Genomic DNA, 14,986 nt, shown 5'->3' with positions numbered 1-14,986 from the left:
TTCTTTGAAAGAAGGGATTTTAAATTTCCATAAGTAGTAAACAAAGTGTTTTCGAACAGCATGTGTGAAAGCTTTGTATAATCTATGAAAACACATCTGTGTGCAATCATTAGCATAAGGACCATTTAGATTGAATGTTATGGATGACTGCAAAAAATCAATTCTGCTCACATTCTTTACATCAATTTACAACCTCTCCGCCCCGATGATTTGTCACCTCCTTCTGCAAACAAATTTTCTCAGACATCCACAACTGAATCGCAAACATGTCATATAAGTAAAAAACAGTGGCTTCACGTTCATAGTGAGGATGCAAATAAGCCATAATCAGTGCAGAGTACAACATTATGTATGCAAACCTCAAGCATCTGAACCAACCAGCTTGTCAAGGATCATAAATAAAGATGTGCAAATTGTCTTCCAGGAAGCAAACAGGCTCGTAGTTGTCCTTGTAAACTCCTCTTAATGAGGAAAACAGTGTGACTAGGGCTCCTGAATGTCTTTGGGTACTCAAGGATCACATTTGTGTGTGATTATGCTACATATCAGGTCACCATCGTTCCAACTCCACACACATCCTTTTCTCTGAAGCCCTCTAAGCTCTGTTTGGCTTATGTAATTGCCTCTATCTGAAACCTATGACTTAGCTTTGGCACTTTAAACTGATTGGGTTTGTTTATCCCCAGCTAAACTCAGAACCCTAGATAATCCGTGCAGGGGGAAAAAAGAAGATAATATCTCATGTCTGCTCATCTTTCCCCTTATCCAAACAAGCTGTGTTTGTCTCCCTGAGCAATAACACGCTGCTGGCCTAGATAAATATGACCCACGTCCCACACTAACGCAAGGAGCGCTGGGAAAAACACACATGCAGACCCACACATATACCCACATGCCCATGCTGTGCATATAGAAGCACAAAGACACACATTTCCAAGCAGACAATGCCTGTAGACAAAATCTTTAAGGTCTGACACATTGAGACAGAAGTCCTTTATTGGTAGTAATTGGTGCAAGGAGCAGGATATTGCTTAAGGAAAAAAACAATAAGCAAGTCTCAGTTGTGGTGTTTTATTGAAACAGCAGGCGGGCACATTCCAGGACAGCTGCCAGAAACAACCGAGTAGCAGCAAGCGGGGGGGGGAGAACACACAACTGTGTTCATTTTCTTCCACAGAACAATAACAATCATGACATTGCAAAACTAACCGCATAATTAACTTTTGGAGAATAAACTGTCAAGAATATGAATTGCTGTATGAATTTCATTTTACATAAGTATTATTATGTAAACCACTCTGATAAAGAGAAGCTGAGTTTGATGGATTGGGGTCATTTAGTTAAAAAGTCAGTCTCGCTGTCACGCCATATCTTCTCTTATCCATCCACTGATATAACTGGGACAGCAAATTTGATAAAGAAAATCTAAAACTCATTTATGTGGCTACATCTTTCATGCAGGACACATCTTGTTTTGTACTTCTCAGAACCAAGTATCTCCTTTAAACACTTGACAGCTGACGGCAGCTTATCTCAAGAGGCCCTAATTATTTTGCACGTGTGGATAAAACTGTCAATTACAAGACAAGAAGTGTCTGATGGATTGGCCAATAATGTATGTATTAAACAGCTTGTAAAGCCGGATTGTCAACTTTGTCAAGCTCCAACAATATTCCAGTTCCTGCTCTCCGCCTTACACCAGATTCTGCTAGGACTCTGAGGTATTCATTGTGCAGGGAGAAGAAATCTTATAGACTGTTTCACCAGTCCCTAGTATCCTTCTTTTCATTAAACATTTAGTTTTGGAGAACTTATAAGAAGAACCACACTTAAGTCTAAGCACCAAACTCCTAACCCTTAAAAACAAATCAGTCTATGTACTAGATCTATATCTATTCAGTTTGTCAACTTTGTTCAAGCTCCAATGTTATTCCAGTTTCTGCTCACCCCCCCACACCAGATTCTGCTGGGACTCTGAGGTTGAGACTGTGAGGTATTTATTGTGCAGGGAGAAGAAATCTAATAGACTGTTTTACCAACTGAACCGAGAAAGTTAGCTCAACAATTTACCGTTTTAGAATTACCTTTGGATAATTTTAGACAAAACAAGGTTCCCTGGTATCTTTGTTTTCATTGAAACAATCTGTGTCTATTGAACTGATAAGAAGACAGACTGAAGTCTTAGCACCAAACTCCTAACCCTAAAAAACATCAGTCCATTGCTCCAACAATGTTCCAGTTTCTGCTCTCCCCCTTACCCCAGACTCTGCTCGGACTCTGACGTTGAGACATTGAGGTATTTGTTTTGCAGGTAGTAGAAATCAGATAAACCTTTGTACCAAAGTGATCCGAGTATATTAGAACTAACTACAGAGACTGGAGGTTTCAAGATTACCTTTGGCTCAATTCAGACAAAACCAAGGGTCCATGGTATTTTAGTTTTAATTGAAACCAGCTGGTTTGTAAGAACTGATCAGAAGTAACACTCTGAAGTCCAAGCAACTCCTTACCCTAACCCTAAAAAAACATCAGTCCATATAATCGAATTCTATCCATCCTGTTTGGGAAACTCACACAAACAATGAGTTGTGTTATGTGTTATACTATGACAGTAATTGATTATACTTTTGCAAATACTTTCATTATAACGTAGTGGTTCAAAAAGAAGAGTAAACTCAGTCAAAGCTGAAGTAAGATGCTTAGGTTCAAACCTCGGCCAGGCATGCAAGACTTTACACGAGCAGAAGAAGGAAATTGAATAAATGACTGACCAAATTAAACATGTGTCGACATACAGTGTCAGAAACCAAGTTCCCAGAGGCAGGATGATTCACACTGAATGAATAAATGCTCTTGAAAGAACTTGAAGAGCCTATAACTCTCCTAGGACTATACAATTATGATTCTTCTAATAAAATAAAAATATTTAGAAACTTTTAAATTAGTAAATATCTTTCTTTACTGTCAAATAAAGAGAAAGACATCATAAAAATTATCTGTAAAAAACAGCACTACATTTAGATTTGCATAAAAACACAAATGGTGATAGATAATTACGGGATTCAAGTGGTTTTCCTTTAGTCCATTTAAGTGTTTAGTGAATGACAAAACCATGCTTGCAATTTTTTAACAGCCATTTGTAGCCCTTTTCTGTTTAATACGATAATTCCCCGGTGTCATGTCCATGGAGAAATGGTTTTGCCATTTTAATTCAGAAGAACTAGCAGAAGTTCTGGACCGTTGACTGTGAGCCAGTGCTTGCTGTGGCTGACCTCACTTATGATCTCGTAGCAAATTCCTGCAGCCTTGTTCAACAATATTGTGGAAATCCTTCCCCAAGGCATTGACTTGCACATTCCACTGAGTTGCCAGTTTATTAGGTAAACACAGCTAAAACCCATACAGTCTGATATAACCATTCTGAAATAATACTTATTTTATGAAGGATTCAAATGTAAGCACATATATTTTTGGAAACAAAAAAAAGTTGAATTGTTGATGGATGTATGCAAGCCAATGCACAAACTGACGTCTCATTTGCAATGCCTTATAAAGAAGAAAATGGCGGGCAATGACCGTACAAACTAAAAACTGAGTTTCTGAAGAATTTCACCCTGGCTGGAGTTTACAAAGGGTTGGTTATATGTTACTAAAAATGCCATTGTGTCTGGAGGAAAGGCCATAATAAACAGAAAGAGGTGCGTCTAAAAATAGGTGAATTAAAACTTTGGTTTAGTCTGAAAATAGCGTGACTGTGCAGGCATAAGACTGTTTATCCCAAATTGATAAGTAAGTTGTGTGAAAGTGAGATTTTTTTTTTGTTGGTTTTGCTGTTGTTAAACGCATCCCCCTTTTACCCAAAGTTTTTCTCAGTTTTCCCCTGAAGTTTTCTTCACAAATTCCTGCTGACGCGGGGTGATATATTGTAATTGAAATACAAAATGATCATTTTAAAACAGTGTTTGTACTCATGCTAATACGGAACTATGGTAAATGTCAAAAGCCTGAGCCAGCTGCTACATGATAGGCCGAAATGTATCATTGTAGTTTATTTCCCTCCATCATCAATGGAAACCAAAAAAGTGCCATCAAACACAGATTTTGCTAACATGATAAAAAAAGAAGATAAAAAGTCAGAAAGATTCCCTAAACTCCCTGTTCTGTCTGCACGGCAGCATTCCTACAAAATCTCAACAAACATTGTTTCGAAGTTGGTGGGCATGTGGAAACAAGAAGCAACATCTTCTCACTGTTGGCTGCATTAAAGCCGCCTCCTGCTCGTCTGGTAAGAGTCTGGTTAGGATCAGTGTGTGGAAACACAGCCGCCGATGTGTGTTCCTGTTTACACTGAGCGGGAGGTAATTAAGGAAGTCTGGCTCTCTCTTCAGGAGTTCTCTGTTGCTCAGTGGGAGCTGTGTTTCTGCTGAGTCAAACATCTCACATCTCTCTCCTGCTTTCTCTCAAAATCTCTCTTATCTCTTTGTCCTCACATGCCTCTTCCTCTCTATCCTTTCTTCCCCTGAAGGAAATATTTGCTACTTAGTGAAAATATGCCATGTCTGCCTCACCAGAGAAGAGGCAACTAGATTCCCTTTTCTTTTCAGTCACAGCTCAGTTTTGTGTCTGTCAGCAACACCTCCTTTAACCTGTTAAACCCTGAGCCTGTTTTTCAGGTCTCCGGCTCGAAAATGACATTTCCAGAACAAATGACTATATCTTCCCTTCTAAAAGGGGTAAATTAAAAATCTTTTTGTAGAAAAGTAGGAATCAATATAGATGTTTTTATTTTAAAGTAAATTCAGATTGAACATAGTAAAATAATGTCCAAAAAAAAACCCATTACTTATAGTGAAAACCACCCTTGAATGATGGGATAGTAGACTAAAAGCTTTAGGAATCCAAACTATAACATATAATAAGTACCCTGTATCAAGATTGATGCACAACAAGTGAAATTTGACCTTTTTAGAGAGATTTAGGAAATAAAACCCACCTCTGGTGTCATTTAGGTGCATTTGCCATGTCTCTGGAACCCATCGGTAAATCCATCTAAACATTACCATTGGTGAGTTAGAGTGATGCGCAGCCAGCATGCCCAAACTGGAAGCTCTCATAGCAGCTATATATGAAAACTCTGTTTAATGCCATAAATGTTATGATGGATTATCAGTAATCATTTCAAAGTGACACAGAGACATTGGATTAACCTTCAGCAGCGTTTATATGCGTTGTAATGCCATTGAACACAACTTTTGATCAGAAAACAGCAAAGGTAAGACCTATTTGCCGTTTTGGCCACGTAAAGTGAAGTTGTGTATTGTCTTTGCTTGCCTTCGCTGCCCTGAGTTTTCGCACAGTGATGGAACCATTGGAATCTGTGGAATCTCAGCTTTCATATGATATCTTGTTTGTGCAGATCCGATGAAGTATAAAATATTTCTACCGTGAGTTCTGTGCTAAGTGCGTTAGCATTTTTTCGCTTAGTGCTAATTCAGAGGCTTGGTATTACCCTTGTGTTTCGTTTAGCTAACCATTTTTAATATTGTCTGATAGCTGAGTTTCTTCCCGTTAAGTGGGTATGACACATTAATAGGTTGTTAAATGTTAAGAAGCCCTGAGACACCGTTTCGTGAATATTGTTGTGTTGTGTTAACCTCTATATCAGAAAACAGCGGGAAGTCGACTCCCACATGCATGTAAATGAGTTCCCAACTCAGAACAACTCATTGAGTATTCAACGATTCTTCCATCCCTCTCCACACCTGCTCATCCTTACCTGGAACTGGCCGGTGTAGTCGTCGTCTGTGGTGCCCTCTCTGCCCTCCTTCAGAGCGATGAGGGTGAATCCTCTGAAATAAGACGGGCTGGTTGCCAGGAGCATCACTGTTAAAGAAGAGAGCCCAAAGTAAGGAAGAGGCACATACACTAACAAATCAAGGTTAACGTCACATGGTGCATGTATAGTGGCCGATCATTTAATGTGGGGGGGGGTATATGAGGCCCTAAAGCAACTGCTCCATTATCTGTATCAAATGCACACATTGATGCCACCAAATGTCACAATAAAAATAGAAAGTACTACAAATAAACTGGAATTAATTTGGATCTTAAATTATTAATATATACTAGGGCTGTCAGTCGATTAAAATATGTAATCGCGATTAATCGCATGAGGTCCATAGTTAATCGCACATTTTTTATCTGTTCTAAATGTACCTTATATATTTTTCAAGTTTTTAATACTCTTATCAACATATGAGTGGACAAATATGCTTTATGCAAATGTTTGTTTATTATCATTGGAACAATGACAAATATTCTCATGAATATTCTCAACACAACAACCTGGAACCTCTCTCTCTCTCTCTCTCTCTCTCTCTCTCTCTCTCTCTCTCTCTCTCTCTCTCTCTCTCTCTCTCTCTCTCTCTCTCTCTCTCTCTCTCTCTCTCTCTCTCTCCCTCTCTCCCTCTCCCTCTCCCCCAACCCTGTGCACTTCTCTGCACTGAGCCAGTTGCTCAAACAGACAAGCCTGTTTATAGTTGTCGGCGAAATGCCGCTCCTCTGTCTTCATCTTCAGTCAAAGCATGAGACTGAAGTTCCCACTGTGGGTCAAAATAATGCGCTGTGATGTGCAGTCGACACGTTGGATGCGATCCGAATTATCTAACGCAGCCCCTCGTCCTCCACAATGTTAAGCTGTAGCCACCCATTTAGCTATCGCTGTTGTTGTCCAGGCGTCTCCCCGGCAAACTTTCAAGCGTGTCAGCATCAGCTGTGTGCTTGGCTTGCTGTCTAAAACACCTTTTTTGTATCCATATCTCTCGCTAGAATCTCCCACCATACAACAATAACAACAACGTCAAGCCTTTGGGCTCTGAAACTACGGGGCGGGCCGAGGACAAATACACATGCGTTAATCGCACGTTCAAATAACTAGTGGCGTTAAAAAAGAATTGCCCTAATGTATACACAAAAAAAGGTTTACAAATATCCAACCTTCAAATTGCTTTTTTAAATCAACATTGCTCTGCACACTTGCTAAAGAACATTTGTGTGGAAATCTCAGTTTATTTGTAGGGCTGCGTGAGTATGGCCAAAAGTATGTGAGTAGATCTCACTGTAAACTATTTAATCATCACCAAATTCTGTGTAATTATGACCGATCATAACTCAGCTTTATGCAGACATATATTTAGCATGGTTTAGGAAACGGGCTCCGAGTTACAAGACCGGGGGGTGCTGCAGCTCCTGATCGGAGCAGAGACACACGTTCACTAAGCCAAAAAACGATATCCTGTCACAGAGATCTGCTATTTTAAAGTCAACACATATCCACCTTAAATATAGTCTATATTAAGAAGAACGAGAAAAGTTTTAACATATGGCTTAAACATATGACAAATGAGCGAGGGTGATGACGTCAGAGCATCGTCCTATGTGCCGGGGCTGAGCCCCGGACAGCCCCGGCCCAATTTAACCCCTGGCTGTTATATCCCACTGCATTTAAGAAAGAAGAAATGTTCCGCAAGGAAGACATTAATTAAAAAGAACACCAATCATTTTGCTTCTCGTGAGAAAAGAAAATATTGTATTCCTTCCAGAAAGAAGAAATGATCCGTTCCATTGTGTAAAACTGGCTGGAACTACGGCGACAACAACATAACGTAAAATGCAGCACGCACTGAATAAGGTTTTCTGTAACTGTCCAAGTCTGTTCGAGGTTTCTTTTCCTTTATTAACCCGTCTTTAAACACTACCAGAGCCCATACCATGTTCCCTTTAGTGTTTACTTCCTGTATGTCTTCTTCTGCTGTTCCCTTTAGTGTTTACTTCCTGTCTGTCTTCTTCTGCTGTTCCCTTTAGTGTTTACTTCCTGTCTGTCTTCTTCTGCTGTTCCCTTTAGTGTTTACTTCCTGTCTGTCTTCTTCTGCTGTTCCCTTTAGTGTTTACTTCCTGTCTGTCTTCTTCTGCTGTTCCCAGTCTTTTGACCTCTTTTCTTCTCTTATGATTATTTTTCCATTCTTTCCCTAGCGACAGTTTAGGTATCATGAAGGAAATAGGAATTTTCTTGCTCTCAACAAATACGAAAGTGAATATAAAATGAAGTATTTAAAAAGTATTCCATGGTGTTTTCCAATGGAGAAAACTAATGTTATATTATATATTGTTACTTTTTCTGCAGATTGAAAAGACTGCACATATTTATGTTCTCCTTAGCGGCGGTCTGTTAGCGAAAATCAACAACCTCACAAATGTCCAATTTGACCAATCAGTATTGACTATTCAACTAGGCCGTGTCATGAGAACTAAATAACACTTTAATATGCGCACTGAAAGCTCTTAGGGCACCTGTCTAAATAATATCGGAAACATAACCATAATGTTAATTCAATAATATCAATAAATCTAAACTATAAAAAAGCTGTAGTCCATCCATCCATCCATCCATCTTCTCCCGCTTATTCGTGGTCGGGTTGCGGGGGTAGCAGTTCCAGCAGAGAGCCCCAAACTTTATTTTCCCTGGCCACATCAACCAGCTCTGACTGGGGGATCCCAAGGCTCTGCCGGAGGTGTGAGTTGAAGGCCTCCTGAACTTGGGCCTCCTCCAGACGTTCCCAGTTCGCCCGAACTACACGTTTGGGCTTACCAGGTCTGTCCAGAGGCTTCCGCCGCCACTCGACCCAACTCACCACCCGAGTGTCCAAAACATACGGCCTCAGGTCCGATGATACGATAACGAAATCGATCATGGACCTTCTGCCTAGGGTGCTCTGGTACCACGCACACTTATGAGCATCCTTATGTTCGAACATGGTGTTTGCTATGGCCAATCCATGACTAGCACAGAAGTCCAGTAACAAACCACCACTCCGGTTCAGATCAGGGGGGCCGTTCCTCCCAATCACGCCCCTCCAAGTGTCTCCATCATTGCCCACATGTGCGTTGAAGTCTCCCAGCAAGGTTAAAGAGTCCCCTTCAGGAGCCCCATACAGGACTCTTTCCAGGGTCTCCAAGAAGGCCGTATACTCTGAACTGCTGTTTGGTGCATAAGCACAAACAACAGTCAGAGTTTTCCCCCCCATAACCCGCAGGCGTAGGGAGGCGACCCTCTCGTCCACTGGGGTAAACTCCAACCACGAAGCACCCAACCGGGGGCTTGTGAGTATCCCCACACCCGCCCGGCGCCTCACACTTTGAGCAACTCCGGAGAAGAATAGGTTCCAGAGCCGACGCTGTGAGTAGAGGTGATCCCAACCAGATCCAACTGGTAACGCTCCACCTCCCGCACAAGCTCCGGCTCCTTCCCCCCCAGAGAGGTGACGTTCCACGTCCAAAAAGCCAGCTTCTGTCGCCCGGGTCTAGTCCGTCGAGACCCTCTGCTTTCACTGCCACCCTTCTGGCAGCGCACCCGACCCCATCGCTGTTTCCCGTAGGTGGTGGGCCCGCGGGACGGAGAAGCGGAGGTGTTGCCCACGTTGCCTTTTCGGGCTGTGCCCGGCCGGGCTCCGTGGCAAGCCCGGCCACCAGACGCTCGCTGACGAGTCCTCCTTCTGGGCCTGGCTCCAGAAGGGGACCCCAGGCTTCCTCCGGGCCGGGTATCCTCACTTCCTGTGTCGTCTTTCATGAGGTCTTTTTGAACCAATCTTAGTCTGGCCCCTTGCCTGAGACCAATTTGCCATGGGAGACCCTACCAGGAACACAAGGTTCCAGACAACACAGCCCCCAGGTTCATCAGGGCACACAAACCTCTCTACCACGGTAAGGTGCTGGTTCTTCAGAAAGAAGAAAAAAAAGAAAAAAAAAAGCTGTAGTATTGATTTGAATTATATGACATGACATATTTTACTCCGATGTAACTGTGTGCTTAAAGTGGCTCATACATCAGGGTCAGTGGATGAGGCGAGGGAAACACACACAAAAGCAGCATTTCTGTGAGATTCAGTGTGATGTGGAAGAGTGGGGTCTGGAAATAGATGTATCTCACACTATAGGTCCGTAGGGTCGCCGGTTCAAGTCCCTGACCAGACCTAAATATGGAGTGTGGACTGCTACTTGGAGAGGTCCCAGTTCACCTCCTGCCCTGCCGTGGTGCCCTTGAGCAAGGCAACGGACATCGCCCTCACTCCCATTGCTCCTCGGGCGCTGTACAATAGCTGCCCACTGCTCCTAGTACTAGACTCCTGGTACTAGGATGGGTTAAATGCAGAGGCCAAATTTCACTGTGTGCTGTGTGCTCTGCATGTGTGACCATTTAAAGAGGGTTTCATCCCTCCCAATTCTTCTTCTTCATAATATATTTTGCAGGGAGTTTTTTGCAGGGCACAGCTAAGAAGAGGATCCATGATAAAACTGAGTGGAATATTATTTGGATCGCCCCTGTGCCCTACCTTGCATCTTCATACCAGTCCATTTATATTAGACTGTGCTCCTGGTGCTGATAAGGAAGATGTCAATATTTGCAATCACAGTTCTAAAAAGTGAACTTATTTGCTACCTAAGGCAGTGTTTTATTCGTCTTCCTTGGGTGATGTCTGCAGGTCACTGACAGAGTCCTGGTTTGTCAAAAATGTCCATAATCTCAAGTGTTATATGGGGATGAGGACCCTTGAATTTCGTCTGTATTGTTGAGCCCTGTCTCAACACTGTAGCATGCCTGGTCTTCTGAAATATTCCCATTTTATCAGTGGAGATATTTTATTCTGAATACTATTTGGATTTAAAAGTAAAGGGATACAGCTGTATTTTTGTTGTTTCTGAAACTGCTATAAACTCACCAAGAATGTCTGAGTAAGTAAGGCCACTGTAGTGCATATTGAGGTTCTTGTACTTACCTCACTTATACTTAGGTATAGCAAATTCATACTTGTACTCAAATAGTGTACTTTTCACTCCACTTCTTTATTTGACACGATGAGTTACTTTGCAGGTTGCCACTATTAATTTAAAAATATAATCAAGTAATGAATCATGATGTTATATTATGTATTAATATAACCGGCACTGGCAGTATAAAAAGTCATTCAAGTTAGTTCCACCTTTAACAGCTGAAAAAAGCACATTAATTAATTATGATCTAGTGGTAGAATATATATTATTCCAAAAATGTCCTTTATGCATTATGAGAATTTAAGTGTGGTACTTGATGTATTGTTGATGGTTATAATTGTTTAGATAAGTACAATGTTGAATGCCCAGACTTAAACTTGTAACAGAGTATTTCCACACTTTGGTTTTACTACTTTCACTAAATACAAGCTCTTCTTCCAACACTGTCTGTGTGTGAGGAGAGGAAGTGAATGCAGGTTGGTCGTTAAAAAACGAAGTAGCCTTACAAACCACAACTCTCCTCTATTGAAACAATGCAGAAAATGTTCAGCTTCTTTCGTTAGGTAATGCTTGAATGTTATTGATGTAAAAGTATTCAACTTTGATCTACTTTTGGGTATTGCGAATTAGATTTTTACTGTCTAATTTAGCAAGTAAATGTTTTTTTGTTTTTGTCTGTTTTAATCCATTGTGTGACATAATTCCCTAATTTACAGTAGGCTATATACTTCACTGAAACGCGTCATCTTTTTTGCACCATGTATTCGTACAGATCTTGTTTTAGCCTGGACCATTGACATTCCTCACGGTTTGATTTGTAGCCTATATCTTGTACCAGAAACACATGTTAAGACCTCCTGCAATAATAACACTGTGAAAGAGGCAAGGGTGGAAGTACATTTACTCAAATACTGTACTTAAGTGTAATTTTGAGGTACTTGTAATTTACTTGAGTATTTCCATTTTATGCTACAATTCAGAGTTAAATCGTGTACTTTTACTCCACTACATGTATTTAATACCTTTAGTTACTTTACAGATTTGTATTAAGGATGTGAAATATAATCAAGTCTTAAATCAGACTTTAGTTCCACCTGGAGTAAATTCACAAGCTACCCTGCAGTATACAAAGTCATTAAAACTAGCTGCACCTTTAAGAACACTTTCATTATCAATAATTATAAAACATGTATTATTCTGAAACGACTACTTTTACTTTTGGTACTTACATTTTTCATTTAGGCCTACTTTTACTTGAGTAACATTTTTAATGCAGGACTTGTACTTGTAACAGAGTATTCCTACACTCTGGTACTTCTACTTCTACTTAAGTAGCCTACTTCTCCCAGCTCCGGTAAGAGGAGGCAGACTGACTGGAAGTTGTACTTTAATTCTATGGCTATTAATTGCAATGTAAGTTGGTTAGACGTAGCCTACTCAAGGTTTGTGGAAATATAATACAATTAATATTACATTTGGAATACATATGCCCTGTTTACCAACTTGCAAAACGCTCCACAAGTTTACGCACTGATTGGGCAGAAGGACCGTACCTCTGTAGGTGCTGCCCGGCTGGTAGGACTCCGGGTCCCCCTCCACACGGAGCCTGAACTCATGGTGCCCATCCTTCCGGGTCCCCTGCGTCTGCGCCCGGAGGATCCGCCCGCAGTACCCGTCCGACCTTCCTCCGGAGGGCTCCTCCACGAAAGCGACGGCGTTGCAAACCAAACTCGTTAGGAAATAGTACTGCAAAAACAGCACATGTAGATACATTCCCATTTCGGAGCCCGCAGTGTGGAGTTTGATCAAAATAAGTGGACAGGCAGCTTCAGCCCTTTTCCAGAGGAACTCCCACCAAACTGCAGCAGCGTCACAGTCAGTGTTAGAGGAGATGAGAAGGAGACAAGTCCATCCTGAACTGGAGAGGAAGAGCGCGTCCGGGGCGCACCACGGTGGAGCGGTGCGGAGAGAAGAGAGGAGCTGCTGCTGGTCCAGGATCAGTGTGTGGGTGTAGATAGAGAGTTTGGCAGCAGCGGGGATGGAGAGGAGGGGGCGCCTAATAAGTGAGGCGCGGCTGTCTCCTTGACTAGACTGGAGCGAGGGAAGGACCAAACTGGAGCTCCGCGCTGAGAGCCAGCCCTCCCCTGATACCAGGGACGTGCACAGACATTTGGAGGGGCTATTGCTCTAAACTGGAAAAAGCCCCCCCCCCCCCCCCCCTCTCTCTCTCTGTTTTTTTGCCTCTCTCTTTCTTTTGCTGCTTGCATCTGTGAATCTGCTACTGCAAAAGCCATGTTCAATGGATTTATCTTATATTTATTCCACTTGGTCACGCCAATCATGTGCGATTCACTGCAGCAGTGCTCCTTCATTCTTACTTTTGCCTGCCTCCACTCTTTACACCTCCAGACTTCCTTGTAGACCTACTCTTGTACTTATCGTCATTCATAACAATGCGACAGCTGAAGCAGTACATAGCATCATTCTGTGGAGATACTCCAACCAGGGGTTTTCATCATACCAGTGGCCCCATGGGCGTAATTTCCACTGGGGAAAGGGGGGACATGTCCCCCCCACTTTTCAAAATCCCATTTGTGTCCCCCCCACTTTTTAAATGTGTTTATTATTATTTTTTTAGCAAGTGGTCATCGTCACGGAGGAGCGTCTGTGTGTGTGTGTGTGTGTGTGTGTGTGTGTGTGTGTGTGTGTGTGTGTGTGTGTGTGTGTGTGTGTGTGTGTGTGTGTGTGGCACGAGCGCATCTTGTGAGAGAGAGATAGAAAGAGAGAGAGACAGAGAGAGAGACATAGAGTTACGGGGGTTGTTGTTAGCATTTGGTGCTAGCTCGGAGCTAACAGAGATTAGTAGCTGTTTCAACAATAAGGAGAGGGAGAGCTCTTTCCTGTCAGACTTTGATAGACTGAGAGAGAGAGAGAGAGAGAGAGAGAGAGAGAGAGAGAGAGAGAGAGAGAGAGAGAGAGAGAGAGAGAGAGAGAGAGAGAGAGAGAGAGAGAGAGAGAGAGAGAGAGAGACGGGGAGAGACAGAGACAGAGAGAGTTACAGGGGTTGTTGTTAGCATCTGGTGCTAGCTCGGAGCTAACGGAGAATTAGAAGCTGTTTCAACAATAAGGAGAGGGAGGGTCCTCTCCTGTGGGACTGAGAGAGATAACGTCAGCTCAGGGAGGTAAAGGACTCGCTGAGCGATTAGGTTGTAAACTTTAGTCTAGTTATCTCAGTGGGTCTCAAACGGTTTGGTCATCGATGTAAACAAATATTTCCATCTATGTAATATTAGATCCTTCCAATGTGTACTATAGGTCAGTACAAAAATAAAAAACCACAGTTTGAAAGGGGAGTGATTAGTCAAATATGCATAAATAAAAAGAAAGAATGCAGACTAGGTAAGATAAAGATAGGAGAGAGGAGTATATCAATGATGTGTTATTGGTTGTGAGCATATTCTAATGGTTTTTGGAGTATTGCAATATATACAGTTCTGTTGTATATGAGTGTTGAGAACTGTATCCATACATCTCTTCATTTGTGCACCAGATTGATGCATTTAGCTTCAATTTAAAGAAAACAAATCTTCCTGGGGTGCATGCACCGGGACCCCCCTAGAGGATGTGAGGTCATCACAAATAAAACAGGTTCACATGGATAGAATACTAGATAAGTGTGCACACTCATTATATACACAACACATTTTTCTTGGATTTGTTAACACTATAGTCCCTAATATAGTTGTAGAAAGGCAGGAAATGGAATTAAATTGAGAAAATGTTTCATTGCGGAGGACCCCCTGTTTTGTGTCACCCCCACTTCTCAAACCAAAGTTACACCCTTGAGTGGCCCTGAAAAGACCGCCCATCTTGATTTGTTGGGAACTGGACCAGAGGACGACAGGGTGCAATTGAGTTTGAACATTTGACGAAGGCCTCATTGTACTTGATATTGTTATTTTGGACATGGGCTGGATCGGTGGGGTTTGGTAGCTGTAGCAAAAAAAAAATATTCTGAAGGTGCTTTCACTTTTGTGGACTCTGATGTTACTGCCTCATTCTCCATCTCTACCCTCTCAATCTCCATATCCTCCCCTTCCATCTCTTTGTCCTCAGTTCCTGTCTCTTCATTCTCAATTCCTGTCTCTTTCTCCTCATG

At 42.0% G+C, this 14,986-nt stretch overlaps 1 protein-coding gene across 2 annotated transcripts in view; it reads right to left on the bottom strand.

The window, feature by feature from the left end:
* The window catches only part of LOC117491336 (spondin-1-like), a 107,899-nt gene extending 94,986 nt beyond the window's left edge, over window positions 1–12,913 (bottom strand). Inside the window, exons 1-2 of one of the 2 annotated variants that reach the window (XM_034141253.1) lie at window positions 12,381–12,913; window positions 5,777–5,883 (exon numbers count right to left, since the gene is read on the bottom strand). In XM_034141253.1, coding sequence (XP_033997144.1) covers window positions 5,777–5,883; window positions 12,381–12,606 — 333 coding nt within the window. In that variant the 5' untranslated portion in view covers window positions 12,607–12,913. The remainder of the gene's footprint in view (window positions 1–5,776; window positions 5,884–12,380) is intronic. The other variant, XM_034141254.1, reaches the window with a different exon arrangement.
* Window positions 12,914–14,986: the final 2,073 nt, after the last annotated feature.

The sequence above is a fragment of the Trematomus bernacchii genome, unplaced genomic scaffold (assembly GCF_902827165.1).
Source record: "Trematomus bernacchii unplaced genomic scaffold, fTreBer1.1, whole genome shotgun sequence".
In the NCBI taxonomy this organism is placed as follows: domain Eukaryota; kingdom Metazoa; phylum Chordata; class Actinopteri; order Perciformes; family Nototheniidae; genus Trematomus; species Trematomus bernacchii.
The sequence above is the reverse complement of the archived record's forward strand: the minus strand, read 5'-3'. Positions and strand labels throughout refer to the sequence as shown.